General features: G+C 42.8%; 1 protein-coding gene across 1 annotated transcript in view; it reads right to left on the bottom strand.

Moving 5' to 3' along the window:
- Nucleotides 1-14,992, bottom strand: part of usp49 (ubiquitin specific peptidase 49) — a 59,858-nt gene that overhangs the window by 27,795 nt on the left and 17,071 nt on the right. Inside the window, 2 exon segments of the mRNA XM_052035143.1 lie at nt 1,558-3,032; nt 9,438-9,587. Coding sequence (XP_051891103.1) covers nt 1,558-2,970 — 1,413 coding nt within the window. The 5' untranslated portion in view covers nt 2,971-3,032; nt 9,438-9,587.

Below are 14,992 nucleotides of genomic sequence, written 5' to 3'. Positions count from 1 at the left end.
CAGTCAGATTAGACCAAGGATCCTCATAATAAATTATTGGTTCAACTAGGTTGTGGAACGTAAAGCATATTGGACAGAGCATTACTGAGCCTCTGCTTCTGTGAGCAAAACCTCCGCTAATATTGTGGAAGGATTGTAACCCAAAAGAAAATCCAGCAAGGATTCCCATTCCTGATCCCTAACCAATGCTGGGGAAGGCAACATCTGGAGGATGGGGGCAAAACAACGCTGGACTCAACTAATCAGAGATACATCATGGTAACCGGCCCTTCGAGTCCACACCAACCACCCATTTGCATTAATCCTGTCGAAACCCATTTTAGTCTCCTCAGACTGCCATGAATTCCTCCCTGATTCTACCACTCATCTACACACCAGGTGCAATTTACAGCGGCCAATTAACCTACCAACCCACCCATTTTTGGGACGTGGGAGGAAATCAGAGCATTCGGAGAAAACCAACAAAGTTATAGGGAGAACGTGCAAACTCCACACAAACAGCACCAGAGGTCAGGATTGAACCTGGGCCGCTGGAGCTGTGAGGCATTGTCTCTACTGGCTGCGTCACTGTGCCGGCCTGGTATTTTAAGAAGAAGGCTCCTTCAGGGTTTGAGCCCGGGACCTCGCGCATGCCCTGCATTTTAAGCCCAAAGCCAGAATCATACCCCTAGACCAACGAGCCTATGTCAATTCTGGTAGTTTCTAGCATCGGTGTCGTAATGCTCATCATTTAAAGAAAAAAAATCTTTTACTTTACTGTACATTTCACTATTTCAAGTGCCCACAGCACAGTTTTTAATGTATTATAATGTGAGAAATCAGCCAATCTATGCACACCAAGGTCACAAATCTACTGACCGGAGAACAGAGTTATTTCAGTTCAATGATAAACAGTGGCCAGATCACTGGGATAACACCCTGCTTGCCTCCATAGGATCTTCCCCCCCCCCCTCCCGAGAAAGCTGGCTGGGATCTGGGTTTAAGGTGGCACAACACCACAGCACTGGAGCTCACATTCTTGTGCTTGGCTCTGCAGAGGTGCTTGAACCAGCAGCCTTCCGGACATGAAGTGGAAGTGGTACACCAAATGAATCACAGAATAAGACCCACATGTCCAGAACCGCCACTTGGACAAGGCTGCAAGGCTTCAGGCACCCAGGGTACTGCACTCTGCAACAAGCAATTAATGAAATCCCACATGACAATCAGCTGGCATGAAATTTTAGTCCTAATTCTGAAAGACTAATTACTGAAAATCAAACCCAGAAATATTAACAGGTTGGAAATGAAAAAAATGAATCATGTTTTCAGTACAGAAGAGTCTTTCCAGTTTTCATTACAGATTGAAAAGGACAAAGCTTTAACTTTTATATCTGGCGCAGGGAACTTCAGGACGACAGCTCATGCTGGCGGTATCTGATCGAGGAGTGCTGTCACTGGGCACAAAGGGAAAGCAGCCCATTCTGCTGCATTCCTATCCTTCATCTTGACAAGATCAGATCCCGAATGAAGAATTAAATTAAAATAAAGACTGCATGCACTGTCATTTTCATTTACCTGACTGAGCAGCTGCCCATGAAAGATGGTGTTCACCACCTTGAGAACCTGCTTGGTGAGTTTCCTCTGAGAGAAAGGAATGAGAATCCTGTGCTTCGTGCCTTCTGATTCCAGCTCCTGCTGCACTTTGTCCAATAATTCACAGAGAAATTCCTGAGCGTCTTGCTGACCATACCCCCTGAATGCTGGAATCAGGCTCCAGACAGAGTGCAACATAGCAAACGGGGATACCAAAGCCCATTTCCCAGACCACATTACTCGAAAGAGCGTGTGAAGTTCATGGCAAAGAGAGATGTGCTTCGAGCTAGGCTCCTTGGGTTGAATAAGTTCCAGGCTCCTGGCCACTGAGGCACCTCCATTCAAACCAGCTGGCATACTGTATCTCCCTGAAGTTCCCACATGATCATTCCTTTCTGCTATGCAATGAGCAGGACCAATCCCCAGAGTGACCTTATTAGACAACCTCGTTTTCCCATTTGTGGTCCTCGCCAATAACTCTTCAGTCTCACAGAGATCGAGGGTTAAGAAACATTCTCTGAACTTCTGCAAGTGGCTCAGCACTTGCAGGATGGAGTTCATGTAGCAGGTATTACCGAGGTTTCTTAGACCCGTAACACCAGGAGTCACCACCGGTTTACGCCTGGCAGCATAATAGCGCTTCATTTTGTTCCTTTGTCGTTTTGAGGTAGGGGCAGTTTGTAGCACCTTTTTTACAGTTGGTTTTTTGCACTTTCTTGAGATATGTTCCTCCTTCTGGATTTGAAATAAAATTCTTGCACTTTTCCTGGGAGGAGTGTTGACAAGCTCTTCCATGAACTTGCGTTTCAGCTCCTGTCTGCGCTTTCTCGCTTCCTCCTTTCTTCTCTCCAATTCCTCCTGCAGCCGCTTTTCTTCCAATCTCCGCTTACCACTGGTTGTCTGTTCAAACCAAGTGCGCATTGCCTTAGTTAGTAAAGACTGCCTCCTGTGCCAAAGAGCAGTGAACATCTGCTCCGTGCTGTGAGTCTGCCCTTTCTTGCCCTTCTGGAACGAACAAGGAGATTCCCCGCAAGCCAATGACCGCAATGCCCTGCCATTGTGTGCCGTCGGACTGTACTTTTGGTTCTTTATTGCACTTAAAGTGCTTCTCAACAGTTTTAAGTCCCCCGTGGCATTGTCATTCAACACGTAGTCGTCGCAGAGATAACAAAAGACATAGAGTTCATTGACCTCCATGGCCAAAGGATGCCTAGTTTCCTGAAAGTGTTTGAGTGCATGCTCTTCAATGTAGCGGCCACAAGCCACATTGGAGCATTTAAGACAGGCCCAAACAGACTCAGTGGTGTTGCAGTCAACACAATGCCACTTCTGGGGATTCAGTATGGAGTGATTCTGGGCGAGTCGCAATCGCCCCACATGCTTACATCTATCCATGGCTTAAAGGCTCTCAGAAATATTCCGGTTGTAGTAACCTTGATGTGCTGCACGTCTTTAACCTGTGGGAGGGAAAGCAAAGAAGGACTTCAGCCACTGACATAAAGAGTCATAGAGTTATACAGCATGGACAGAGGCCCTTCAGCCCAAATGGTCCATGGCGACCAAGGTGCCCCATCCAAGCTAATCCCATTTACCTGCATTCAGCCCATATCCTTCTAAACCTTTCCTATCCATGTACCCATCCAACTGTCTTTTAAAAGCCATTATTGTACCTGCCTCAATCACTTCCTCTGGCAACTCATTCCATATATATATTTCTTTTTCTCATTTCTCTGGTGCAAAGCATTGGCGATGCCATCATTAAATTAGCGTGTGCAGCTTTGGTTACCTCATTATAGACGGTACAGCATGGGTTTGTCAAGGGTGAGAGCTTTTAATTGTAAGGTATTGAAGCAATTTTATTTTATTGGAGCAGAGAATGTTCAAATGCCTGTAAGAGAAGTTTTGTAAAGTTATGAAGAGTTTTAATAAGGTGAACAGGAATGGTTAAAATTTCATAAATGGAATTTCTCATTCCATATACATATTTAACTTTTTCTCTGTGTGAAAAAAGTTGCCGCCCAAGTTCCTTTTAAATCTTAAGATAAAATAAGATACCTTTATTAGTCACATGTACATCGAAACACACAGTGAAATACATCTTTTTTGCATAGTGTTCTGGGGGCAGCCCGCAAGTGTTGCCATGCTTCCGGCGCCAACATAGCATGCCCACAACTTCCTAATCTGTACGTCTTTGGAATGTGGGAGGAAACCGGAGCACCCGGAGGAAACCCACGCAGACACGGGGAGAACGTGTTCCCTTCTTCCCTTAAACCTAGGCCCTCTAGTTCTAGATTCCCCAATCCTGGGAAAAAGACTGAGTGAATTCACCATCATCAGACACCTTACAGTAAGTTGTAAAGCACTGAATCAGAAGACAGCCTCACTAAGGTAAGTTTGAAGCTGTTGTAAATGCCCTGCTTCCAATGAGTTCACACACATTTAAGCCACCTGGAATGACACATCAAGAGCCCTTTAGTGTGCTCCAATCTAGTCAATAAAGGGTTACAATCATGTGACAAAGGATAACATCTACAGGGGCTAGTCATTTCAATTCTGCGTAAGAACCTTAGTTTGGTGTACATTGATGAGATCACGAAGAAGGCATGCCAGTGGCTCTACTTCATTAGGAGTTTGAGGAGATCTGGTATGTCACCAAAGTCTCCTGCAAACTTCTACAGATGTACGGTGGACAGCATTCTGACTGGTTGCATCACCACCTGGTATGGAGGCTTCAATGTGCAGGATCAAAAGAGGCTGCAGAGGGTTGCTGACTCAGCCAGCTCCATCACGGGCACAACCCTTCCCATCATTGAGGACATCTTCAAGAGGCAGTGACTCAAGAAGGCGGCATCCATCATTAAGGACCCTCACCACCTCTTCACATGACTACCATTGGGGAGGAGGTACGGGAGCCTGGCCCACACTCAATGGTTCAGGAACAGCTTCTTCCCTTCTGTCCATGAACACTATCTCATTATTCCTCTTTTGCACTATTTACTTGTTTTTGTAACTTCTAGTAATTTTTTTGTCTTTATGTCTTGCACTGTACTGCTGCCGCAAAACAACACATGTCACGACATATGTCAGTAATAATAAACCTGATACTGATTCAGTATCATCTTTGCAAACAGAACCTGAATCTACAGGGAATGGGATCAGGGAAGCAGCTGTGTATTTTTCCATGGCATATCAGGCTACATTACTGTTTTTTTTACTTCCGCAAGCCTGGTTTACATCCAAACCAAAGGTATTGTGACTGAGTGATTCCAATATATTAAAAAGAAAAGTTGCAGGAGTACCTGACTGGACAAATATTTTTTTAAAAAAAGCTATAATCCTAAATTAAATGGTTAAATGGTGGGAAATACAGGCAAATAGAACTGTGAATTAGACCTGTTTAAACAGGGGAAGGAAAAGGCAGAGACAAGGGAATTAGGGAGATAACGCCAAAAAATACAATGATAGGGCAGACAAAAAAGGGAAATGGCATAAAGGTAGATTAGGAAAGATGAAGTGGTGTGTTTGAAAATTAGTAACGGTAAGTAAAACATATTCTTGTTGACGATTGATGAGGTTTAAGCATGGTCATGAAAAGACAGTAAAAATTAGGGCAACTGGAGAAACTGCCAGAATTTTCATCGATGAGGATATTACAAACAAGTTGGAGGCTAGTTAACCTCACTGCGCCTTTGCTGGCTCATTACTAATTTAACCCAAAGCCAATCCCCCTCCTTTGCAGAGTCTGCATCTATTACAGATATTTATCCAGTTTTCCCTTAAGAGCTACAATAATTTCTGATTAAATCAACTGACAACCATCTGAGAAAGGAAACTTCTTGTGACCTCAATCCTTTGGTGACCATTCCTACTCATCTTATTAAAACTCTTCATAACTTTACAAAACTTCTGTTACTGGCATTTGACCAGTAAAAAAACTGCTTCAATACCTTACAGTTAAAAGCTCTCACCCTTGACAAACCCATGCTGTACCGTCTATGAGATACTCAAAACCGCATACACTAATTTACTGATGGCGTCGCCAACGCTTTGCACCAGAGATGGCTGGAGAACCAATAGAAAAGATTACTGCTTAACCAATAGGGAAATTCATTACTGAAAGAGCTGACACAGAAGATGTTACTCAAACCAAGGTAGACAAATCATAGGAGAGGGTTTCTTTATACTCAAAGTTCCCGATGCAAGCTGGGCAAAAGAATAACAAAGGCTCAAGCGATCTTTCTCCCCAAACATTCAGCTCCAGAGAAGTAAACAGCTGGCAACACAATATTCTTCGGAAAAAAGGAAATAGCTTAATCAAAAAAAAAATCACAAGGCATCAGGAAGTTTGACCATTAGGAAATCCATCTCTGTGATTTGTCCTGATGAAATAGGATGAAAACATATAAAATTACTGAGCCTAAATTAACATGGATTTCTAAAGACCAAGTCATACACAACTTTCCATATAGGATTTTTCAGATCAAAGATGATATGGATTGGTTTAGATGGATTTTCAAAAAGAGTTTGATACGAAAGTTATAGCAACAATCATGACACAAGGAATTCTGACCTTGTTTTCTTGGTAAAGCTACACATTTGAAATGTTATTAGAGTTCTTAAACAGGTACACTACAGAATCATCCCAAACTGGCAAATAAATTGCAACTACTCTGAAAAAGTTAGAACGTAAGGTCAATATGTGAATTATTACAACGAACTGTATGGTAAGTAGGTGCGCTATGGCCAAGCAGATAAAGGGCATAAAACCCATGCATGTCATTTGAGACTTAATAAAATGCTCATTCCCAATAGTGGCTGAATCAAATACATGTCAATTCTTCTTAGCAGAGACACGTTGTATGGTGAAGTATGGGACAGAAAGAACAGGTGGTCCTGAATTTCACTTTATGGACATTCTCATCCGGCCCTCTACAACCAGGCTCAGCTTCTCTGGTCTACAGAGTGGAATGCCCACAGAAGGTTTTTATGCAGTCACAAGCACTAGACTATGCACAATGTACACATAGGCCCAGAAATTCTTCAGCATCGATCACTTTGCACAAAAATGTACTTTGTTCTTTTTGTTCTACTAGTGTTCTTTCTTGTAAAAATTGGGTATAATTTATGTTTAATTTATATTTTTCTTGTGAATCCTGATGCTATGTGCCTGTGATACTGCTACAGAGTAAGTTTTTCATTGCACCTGTGCACACATGGACTTGTGCACATGACAATGAACTCGACTTTGACTTTGTTAAAGGAAGGTTACATTGGCACTTCATTTGGGGCTTTGGACAATTTTACACAAGGCAGCAAAATTCTATCGGTCACAAGACTCGAGGCAGGTGGGACACAATCAGCAAAACGTGCAAGGGCTTTTCCTCCTCAGTAGGCTGCACAATGCTTGAATGAGGAGTCTAAGGTTTCAAAGATAATGCCAACATTGATAGAAGGGACAGTGCAAGGTGAGGGGCAAATCAGCATAAATGGAGAAGGAAGTGATAGGATCAAAGACAAAACATTCATTGCATGCCATTTGATATGAATGCAAGTGCCCAGCGATCTCTGCATACAAACCAGAGAACCCGAGAACAAATTTTCTAAAATGCAAGTCCCATGTAAAACAGGTTTAGATTAAATTTGTAGTCATTGCAGATAAAAGCACTGCAACTGTGAAAGAATTTTTTTAATCTAGAGACTAGTCCCTTAAGCTCCCTGCAGTTGAACAGGGTGCTGACACCCTCTCTACAGACCAACAAAGAAAGAATGGTCGCTTGACGAAGGTATTATGAGAAAGTTAGCAATGTGGAACAAGAATCATTGACACCAGAGTCAAAGAGTCATACAGCACAGAAAAAGACCCTTCAGCCCAGCTGGTCCATGCCGATCAAGATTCCCATCTAAGCTAGTCCCATTTGCCCACATTTGGCCCATATCCCTCAAAACCTTTCCTATCCATGTACCTCTCCAAATGCCTTTAAATGTTGTTAATCTACCTGCCTCAACCACTTCCTAGGGGAGCTCATTCCATATATGAACCACCCTCTGGGTGAAAAAGTTGCCCCTCAGGTTCCTATTAAATCTCTCCCCTCTCATCCTAAACCTATGTACTCTGGTTCTTGATTTCCCAACCCTGGGAAAAAGACTGTGTGCATTCACCCTATCTATGCCCCTCATGATTTTATACACACCAGAAGGTGATGAGAAAGGTCAGAATTTAATGTAATTCTTACAAATTTACATAGATGTACAATGGAGAGCATTCTGACTGGTTGCATCACCGCCTGGTATGGAGGCTGCAATACACAGGATCGCAAGAGGCTACAGAGGGTTGTAGATCCAGCCAGCTCCATCACAGGCACAACCCTCCCCACCATCGAGGACATCTTCAAGAGGCAGTGCCTCAAGAAGCCGGCATTCACCATTAAGGACCCTCACCACCCAGGACACGCCCTCTTCACGTTACTACCATCGGGGAGGAGGTAGAAGACCCACACTCAATGATTCAGGAACAGCTTCTTCCCCTCCGCCATCAGATTTCTGAATGGTCCATGAACATTCCTTATTCCTTTTTTTTGGTACTATTTAGTTTTGTAATTTATAGAAATTTTATGTCTTGCACTGTACTGCTGCTGCAAAACAACAAATTTCACATCATATGTCAGTGATAATAAATCAGATTCTGATAATTCTATAAGTTTCTGCTGAGTCTATACCTGGAATGTTGTGCACAGATCTGCTCTCCCTGCATAAGGAAGGGCATATTTGCGATAGAGAGGTGTAACAAAGATTCCTGGGATGGGACAATTATCTTAAGAGGACAAGTTAAGCAAACTGAGTCGACACTCTCTGAAGTTTAGAAGAATGAGAGGTGATCTCACTGCAAAATACAGAATTGTTCCAGGACTCAACAGAGTAAGACTAGGGATGAAGCCTCTCATGGTTGGGGTGTCTAGAACCAAGGGTCAGGGTCTAAAATCAAAGGATTGGCAGAAGCAAAAAAAAAATCTGCAGCTGTTGAAAATCTGAAATAAAAGCAGGAAGTGCTGAAATACCTTGGAGGTCAGGCAGTATCAAACCAACCTGGTGAGTATTTCCAACATTTTCTATTTTTAAAACCAAGGTGAGAAGAAACTGCATCTTCAGAATTCTTGACCCAAAGGGGCTATGTTCAAGATCGGGATTGATAGGCTTTTGGATACTATGTGAATCAAGGTATAAGGGGTTGGTACAGGAAGGTGACACCAATGTAAAAGATCAACCATGATCTTATTGAATAGCAGGGCCCATTCATGGGACTGAATGTTCCACTCCTGGTTCCATTTCAATGCTTTTATGCAATGAGTAAAACCAAATGTAGTAAAGGAAGGTTAAGGCACAAAATCTATGTTCCAGTAGCGAAACTGCAATTAGCATAAGATTAAGATATCTTTATTAGTCACATGTACATTGAAACGCATCTTTTGCGTAGAGTGTTCTGGGGCAGCCCGCAAGTGTTGCCACTCTTCCAACGCCAACATAGCATGCCCGCAACATCCTGACCCATACGTCTTTGGAATGTGGGAGGAAACCGGAGCACCCGGAGGAAACCCACGCAGACATGGGGAGAACGTACAAACTCCTTACAGACAGCAGCCGGAATTGAACCCGGGTCGCTGGCGCCGTGATAGCGTTATGCTAACCGCTACAATACCGTGCCTACCCCTTAAAAACAATTAATAGCTATTAACTGCAAGCCACATTTCTGATCCTTGTAAGGCTATCTTTGCTTATTTTATACAACATCACTAAGAGAAAATAAAGACAGATTTAAAGCTCAGGTCCCTGACTAAACAAGTCAATTAGAAAGTAACAATACTTACTTAGACATTCTCAAATCTTCTTCCAACAACAGAGAGGTTAATGTCTGGGAAAATACCATTTCAGCAAGCAACTGTTATAGCACTGTACCTCCACGATACGTTGCTTGGAACACATCAGGACACCATATTATAGGCAGGCAATCTTACACTCTGGAAGAAAAAAAAGGTACCTTTTAGTACAAAGTACGATGGAGATTGATTCCCTGAAGCAAAGACACTTATCAAGTCCAAAGTATTTTCTTCAGTGAACAAACCTGGCTACAGACAGAGACAATTTAAGGGAGCATAGCCTTGCATTGTAAAACAGAATATTAATATTTAGACATTGCTATTTCTGCAATCTAACTAACTGGCATCATTGGCATTCTATTTGGTACTTTCCTTTCTATCCCGAGAGTAATCTGCACAGCTGTGAAGGATCGTCTTTTCATCAATTCAATATGCAGATACCCCAACACTACCCACCAACATGGCTGTCAAAATTCATTTGGTTGAATTCTGATGTAAAATTCTTGTATGCAAATCATCACAGCAACTGAGCAAAAAAAACTGTATACGGCTAAATTAAAAAATATCTAATTTTTTGAATTATATCCCAGCATTTAATTGCACAAGTGGTCAGATGTAAAAACCTGCATAGTTCACTAAAACCCAGTAGTGATTTACAGTATCTGTGATTACAATCGGGAATTACAGCACAGGGTTTTTGATGCTACTTTATGACGTTATTTAAAATGTCATCATACGAGTTACAGAATAAATAACCCTAAAACAGGACACTCTGTTAATGCATGGGTTAGCATCCCTGTTTATTTGTTCACTCTGAGTTGTATTATGTACATTGCATCTGCCAAGCCTCATCTGCCTTGGATGCACATTAAGTGTACAGTTAACCCTTGGTATAATGTGCAATAGAGGTGAGGCTCAGGAGAGCAGCGAAAACAAACCATGCATTTCAGAGAGGGGCACAGAGGACTGACATCCGCTTTCATCGCAGAGAATAGTCTGGTGGAAGCACGAGGGAAATATCTCTAAATACGTTGACGCAGTGGCCAGGGGAGGCTTTTCAAGGAACAAGGGAGAACAAACGCAGCAGGTTAGGGCCAGGGAGGGGGTTGGTGAGGAGGGATGAGAAGAGGTCAGGAGTGAGAAGCATTTTCAAGTCAGACATCAGCTAAGTGCAGAGAATCTCTCAGCGTATCTGAAGCTTGAGGTGGATGGAAGGTGAAATAATTGCAGAACAAAAACACAATTAAAATATCAAGCTCCCCCCCCCCCCCCCCCTTCGCTCACCACATTCGTCAAGAGGCTGCAGAGGCTAGGGATGCAATGCTGTTCAAATCAAGCATTCAAAGTTAGCCCTCCGCCATTGATCAATGACAGAGAGAGATGAATGGAAGTTCCAATTGGCTGATTTGATCAACATGCACAAAGGAAGCACATTGAGAAAGTGTGAGGGGGCTTTAACAGAATTAACATGAATCACAGACACGTCATTTGTTGCAGGGGGTTTTTTTTTGAAGCAGTTAAACCACAATTATAAGCACCTGACAAAAGCACCAGATCGAAGTCTCTTAAATTAAAAATCAACTCCACAAATAGACGCAGGAATCATTAGAGAAAAGTGAGGATGGAATTAAATGGGTGTTCTTGGGGGAGGGAAAAAAAACCTTGCATCATGACAGCTCCCTTGCTGCAAAAGCTTAACACTAACTCTCTGGAATAATTGGTCTCAAAAACTGCACTTCATATTCATCGATGCTCTCAAATGCAGTGCACTTTTCGAATGCTAATGGATTTTAATGTTTAAAAAAACCATTTGAGGAACATACCATATGAGAGCAATGTGTGTATTTTAAAGCCTTTTGTTTAAGAGTGGCATTCTATCATACACTAAAACATAAGCATATTAGTGTTCAATTTTATTTTTATAGTGATACAAGCCTAGAACTAGGTATTAAAATGACCCATCTACTAATCTGCTTCAGAAGGATTCAGAACTGAGCTTGCCACATGCAAATGCCAAAGCCAGTGGAATCTTTATAAGTACACATCCCTGATCCATACCAAAAATTTCAACAGATTTTTCTTTATTCCACTTTTTCTCGCTCACTTACATTTTTCATTCCATCTTTCTCTCAGCATGCAAACTTTGTTATCCTGTGGTGAGCAATCCAACGCAATTTCCTTAACCACCATGCTGAGATCCCTCTATGTCCTTCAGAACAGGCTGACAACCCTGAATTAGAACACCGTCTAATAGGTCACCAATCAGTAATGCATCATGTGCATTACATTCAATATTCCTGTGCCCATCCCCAAATTTCTTTACCTTCGTGTATAGCTTCACTACAACTAACTATGGTATATTCCCAAGTGAATGCTTACACAGCAATCATAGATATATTATTGGGCGTGAGGTGGAAGTGTAGGAAGCCAAGATCTGGCTGATTTTTAATCTTCTGAGCCCTTGGACAGCTAGTTCCATTGCAGCAGTCTGCATAGATCAGCTAATTAAAGAATAAACACTTGGCAATTATATGCCAAGGACCCTTAACAGCATTGATGTACAGAGGGATCTTGGGGTCCGAGTCCATAGCTCCCTGAAAGTGGCTGCACAAATCGACAGGGTGGTAAAGGCGGCGTATGAGATGCTCACCTTAATTAGTCAGGGCACTGAGTTCAACAGTCAGGAAGTTATGTTACAGCTTTATAAAACTCTGGTTAGGACACACCTGGAGTATTGCATTCAATTCTGGTTGCCCCATTATAGGAAGGATGCGGAGGCTTTGGAGAGGGTGCAGAAGAGGTTCACCAGGATGCTGCCTGGATTAGAGGACATGTGCTTTAAGGAGAGGTTGGACAAACTTGGGTTGTTTTCTCTGAAGTGCTGGAGGCTGAGGGGAGACCCGATAGAAGTTTATAAAATTATGAGAGGCACAGAGTAGACAACTGGTATCTTTTTCCCAGGGTCGAAATGTCTCAGACCAGAGGGCATGCATTTAAGGTGAGAGGGGAAAGTTCATAAGGAAATGTGCAGGACAAGTTTTATTTACACAGAGAGTGGTGGGTGCCTGGAATGCGCCGCCAGGGGTGGAGGTGGAGACAGATACAATAGAGGTGTTTAAGAGGCTCTTAGATAGGCACATGGATGTGCAGAGAACGGAGGGATAAGGGACATTGTGTTGGCAGAAGGGATTAGGGGTCATTAGCTTAGTTAGCACGGCACAACATTGTGGGCCGAAGGGCCCGTTCCTGTGTTGTGTTGTGCTGTACTGTTCTGTGTTCTATACAGACCGGATAGTGCGTTCACTCACATTCACCCGTCTCCAAAGACATCTCCTTTGCAGACAAGCTCCAAGCACCCTCCAGAACCTTGAGCCTATGTTCTGAGCCAAGCAATCATCTACATGATGGCAGGTGAGACTGCTTCACCTTGAACCTTTGGGCAGGAACTAGACATTCGCAGTTGGTACAGGGGTCCTGAGTAAAAAAACCCTGTTGTATTTACTTGCTTAATTCAAGAGCTTTGAAGCAAATGCAAGGACTTTTGCCTAAGAACTCAGCAAAGTATGGGGATTGAGTGTGGAATTTTGCTGGTCTGTATGGTTCCGTCAGTCTAGGGCACATGGTTCTACACATATCAAGAGCTAGAACAGATCCGACAGCACTTCTGTCGGTCCTGGGCTTTGCAAGAAAGAACTGATTCTCACTGTGCTTTTCAGGACCAGAAATGTCCCAAAGGACTTCACTGCCAAGAAGTACTGTTGAAGTGTTATCACTATTGGAATGGTGGAAGGCAGTGTTCCTAATTAGCACACTGCCAAGTCCCACAAACATGAGATAACATAACCAGCGATGTTGGTTGATGAATAAATGTTGCCCACAACACAAGAAGAACTCCCTTGATCCTCTTCTAACATGGAGTAGACCAGCCTTTAGTAACAGTACAATGTACTTCCAGTCATGCACTAATGTGTCAGCCTATACAATGTGCTCAAGTCCTGCAGTGTGGCTGCAATCCCCATCCTAAGGGGAAAGCGCTACAACCGAGGCAAGGCTGTCACACTGTAATCCTCAACAGCTGGCATTTTAAACTGAGGGCTAGTACCAGTGACTCTGCACAGCTGCTTTAAAGGGTTTTATTTCAGATTCCAAAAGGTTAGCATCAGCAACACAGTTCCCAGTGTTTATTGAATCCAGCTGCCTTATCCCAGCAACACTCACAAAACCAAGAACTGAGCAAAAGCCCAAGAGGTACAATTTTTTTGCACCAACAAAGCCGTCTGGTTACCAGAATCTGGATCCTAGATGCAAGATTCCTGGAATCTAAATCTAAATCAAAATCAATATGAAAGCAGCTTACAGGGATCAACTCATTTAAAGTTGAATTACACAACTTGCACTAAGTGAGCAAGGAAGGCAAATTCCTGACAATATTTAGTTAACCTCAAATGATTTGGATAAAAACATTATTTTTCTTTACTAAAGAAAATGTTGCCAACTTTTCAATTACTAGCTGCCTGACTCCTACCATCCACCACGAACAGGTTACTTGCCACAATTATCAGGTACAGTGATGCAGTGGTTATGTCACGACAATAATCTGCAGAAGTGTTCAAATCTCACCAGAGCAGCTAGAGAACCTAGAGGCAACATGACCAGTCCTGATGCATGGTTTCAGACCTCAGCATCAACAATTCTTTTCCTCCAACAGATCCAGAGGACATCTTTAAGAGGCGGTGCCTCAAGAAGGCGGCATCCATCACTGGGGACCCTCACCACCTGGGACATGCCCTTCTCTTGTTACTACCATCAGGGAAGAGGTACAGGAGCCTGAAGACCCACACTCAATGATTCAGGAACAGCTTTTTCCCCTCTGTCATCAGATTTCTGAACGGTCCATGAACACTACCTTGTTATTCTTTTTCTTCTGCACTATTTATTTATTTTTGTAATTTATAGTAATTTTACATCTTTGCACTGTACTGCTGCTGCAAAACAACAAATTTCATGTCATATATGTCAGTGATAATAAATCTGACTCTGATGCTGTTCAACCCACTGAGTTCCTCCAGCAGATTGTTTGTTGCTGGAGAGCCTAGATTTCAGTTAACTCTGAAATAAAACATCAGAATTGGAGATGATAACCATAAAACTACAGCACTGATATAAAACTACATCTAACTCCAAACCCACTGCCATCATAAATTTCCTGGCAATTTAACTCAGTTCAATGCATAGGGGGAACCTTGAGCTTCCTGGAGCTGTCACTTTACTTCTCCAGCCCTATCGGTCTGAACTCCTGCACTGTTACAATGAGGCCCAAGGTAAGCTTGAGGAACAGCACCTCATCTTCCATCTGGGCACATTGCAGCCTTCTGGACTTGATATCGAATCCTACAACTTTACATAACTTGATTGTAGTGTAGCGGTTAGCGTAACGCTTTACAGCGCCAGCGACCCAGGTTCAATTCCGGCCACTGTCTGTAAGGAGTTTGTACGTTCTCCCCGTGTCTGCGTGGGTTTCCTCCGGGTGCTCTGGTTTCCTCCCA

The sequence above is a fragment of the Pristis pectinata genome, chromosome 20 (genome assembly GCF_009764475.1).
Source record: "Pristis pectinata isolate sPriPec2 chromosome 20, sPriPec2.1.pri, whole genome shotgun sequence".
Lineage (NCBI taxonomy): Eukaryota > Metazoa > Chordata > Chondrichthyes > Rhinopristiformes > Pristidae > Pristis > Pristis pectinata.
The sequence above is the reverse complement of the archived record's forward strand: the minus strand, read 5'-3'. Positions and strand labels throughout refer to the sequence as shown.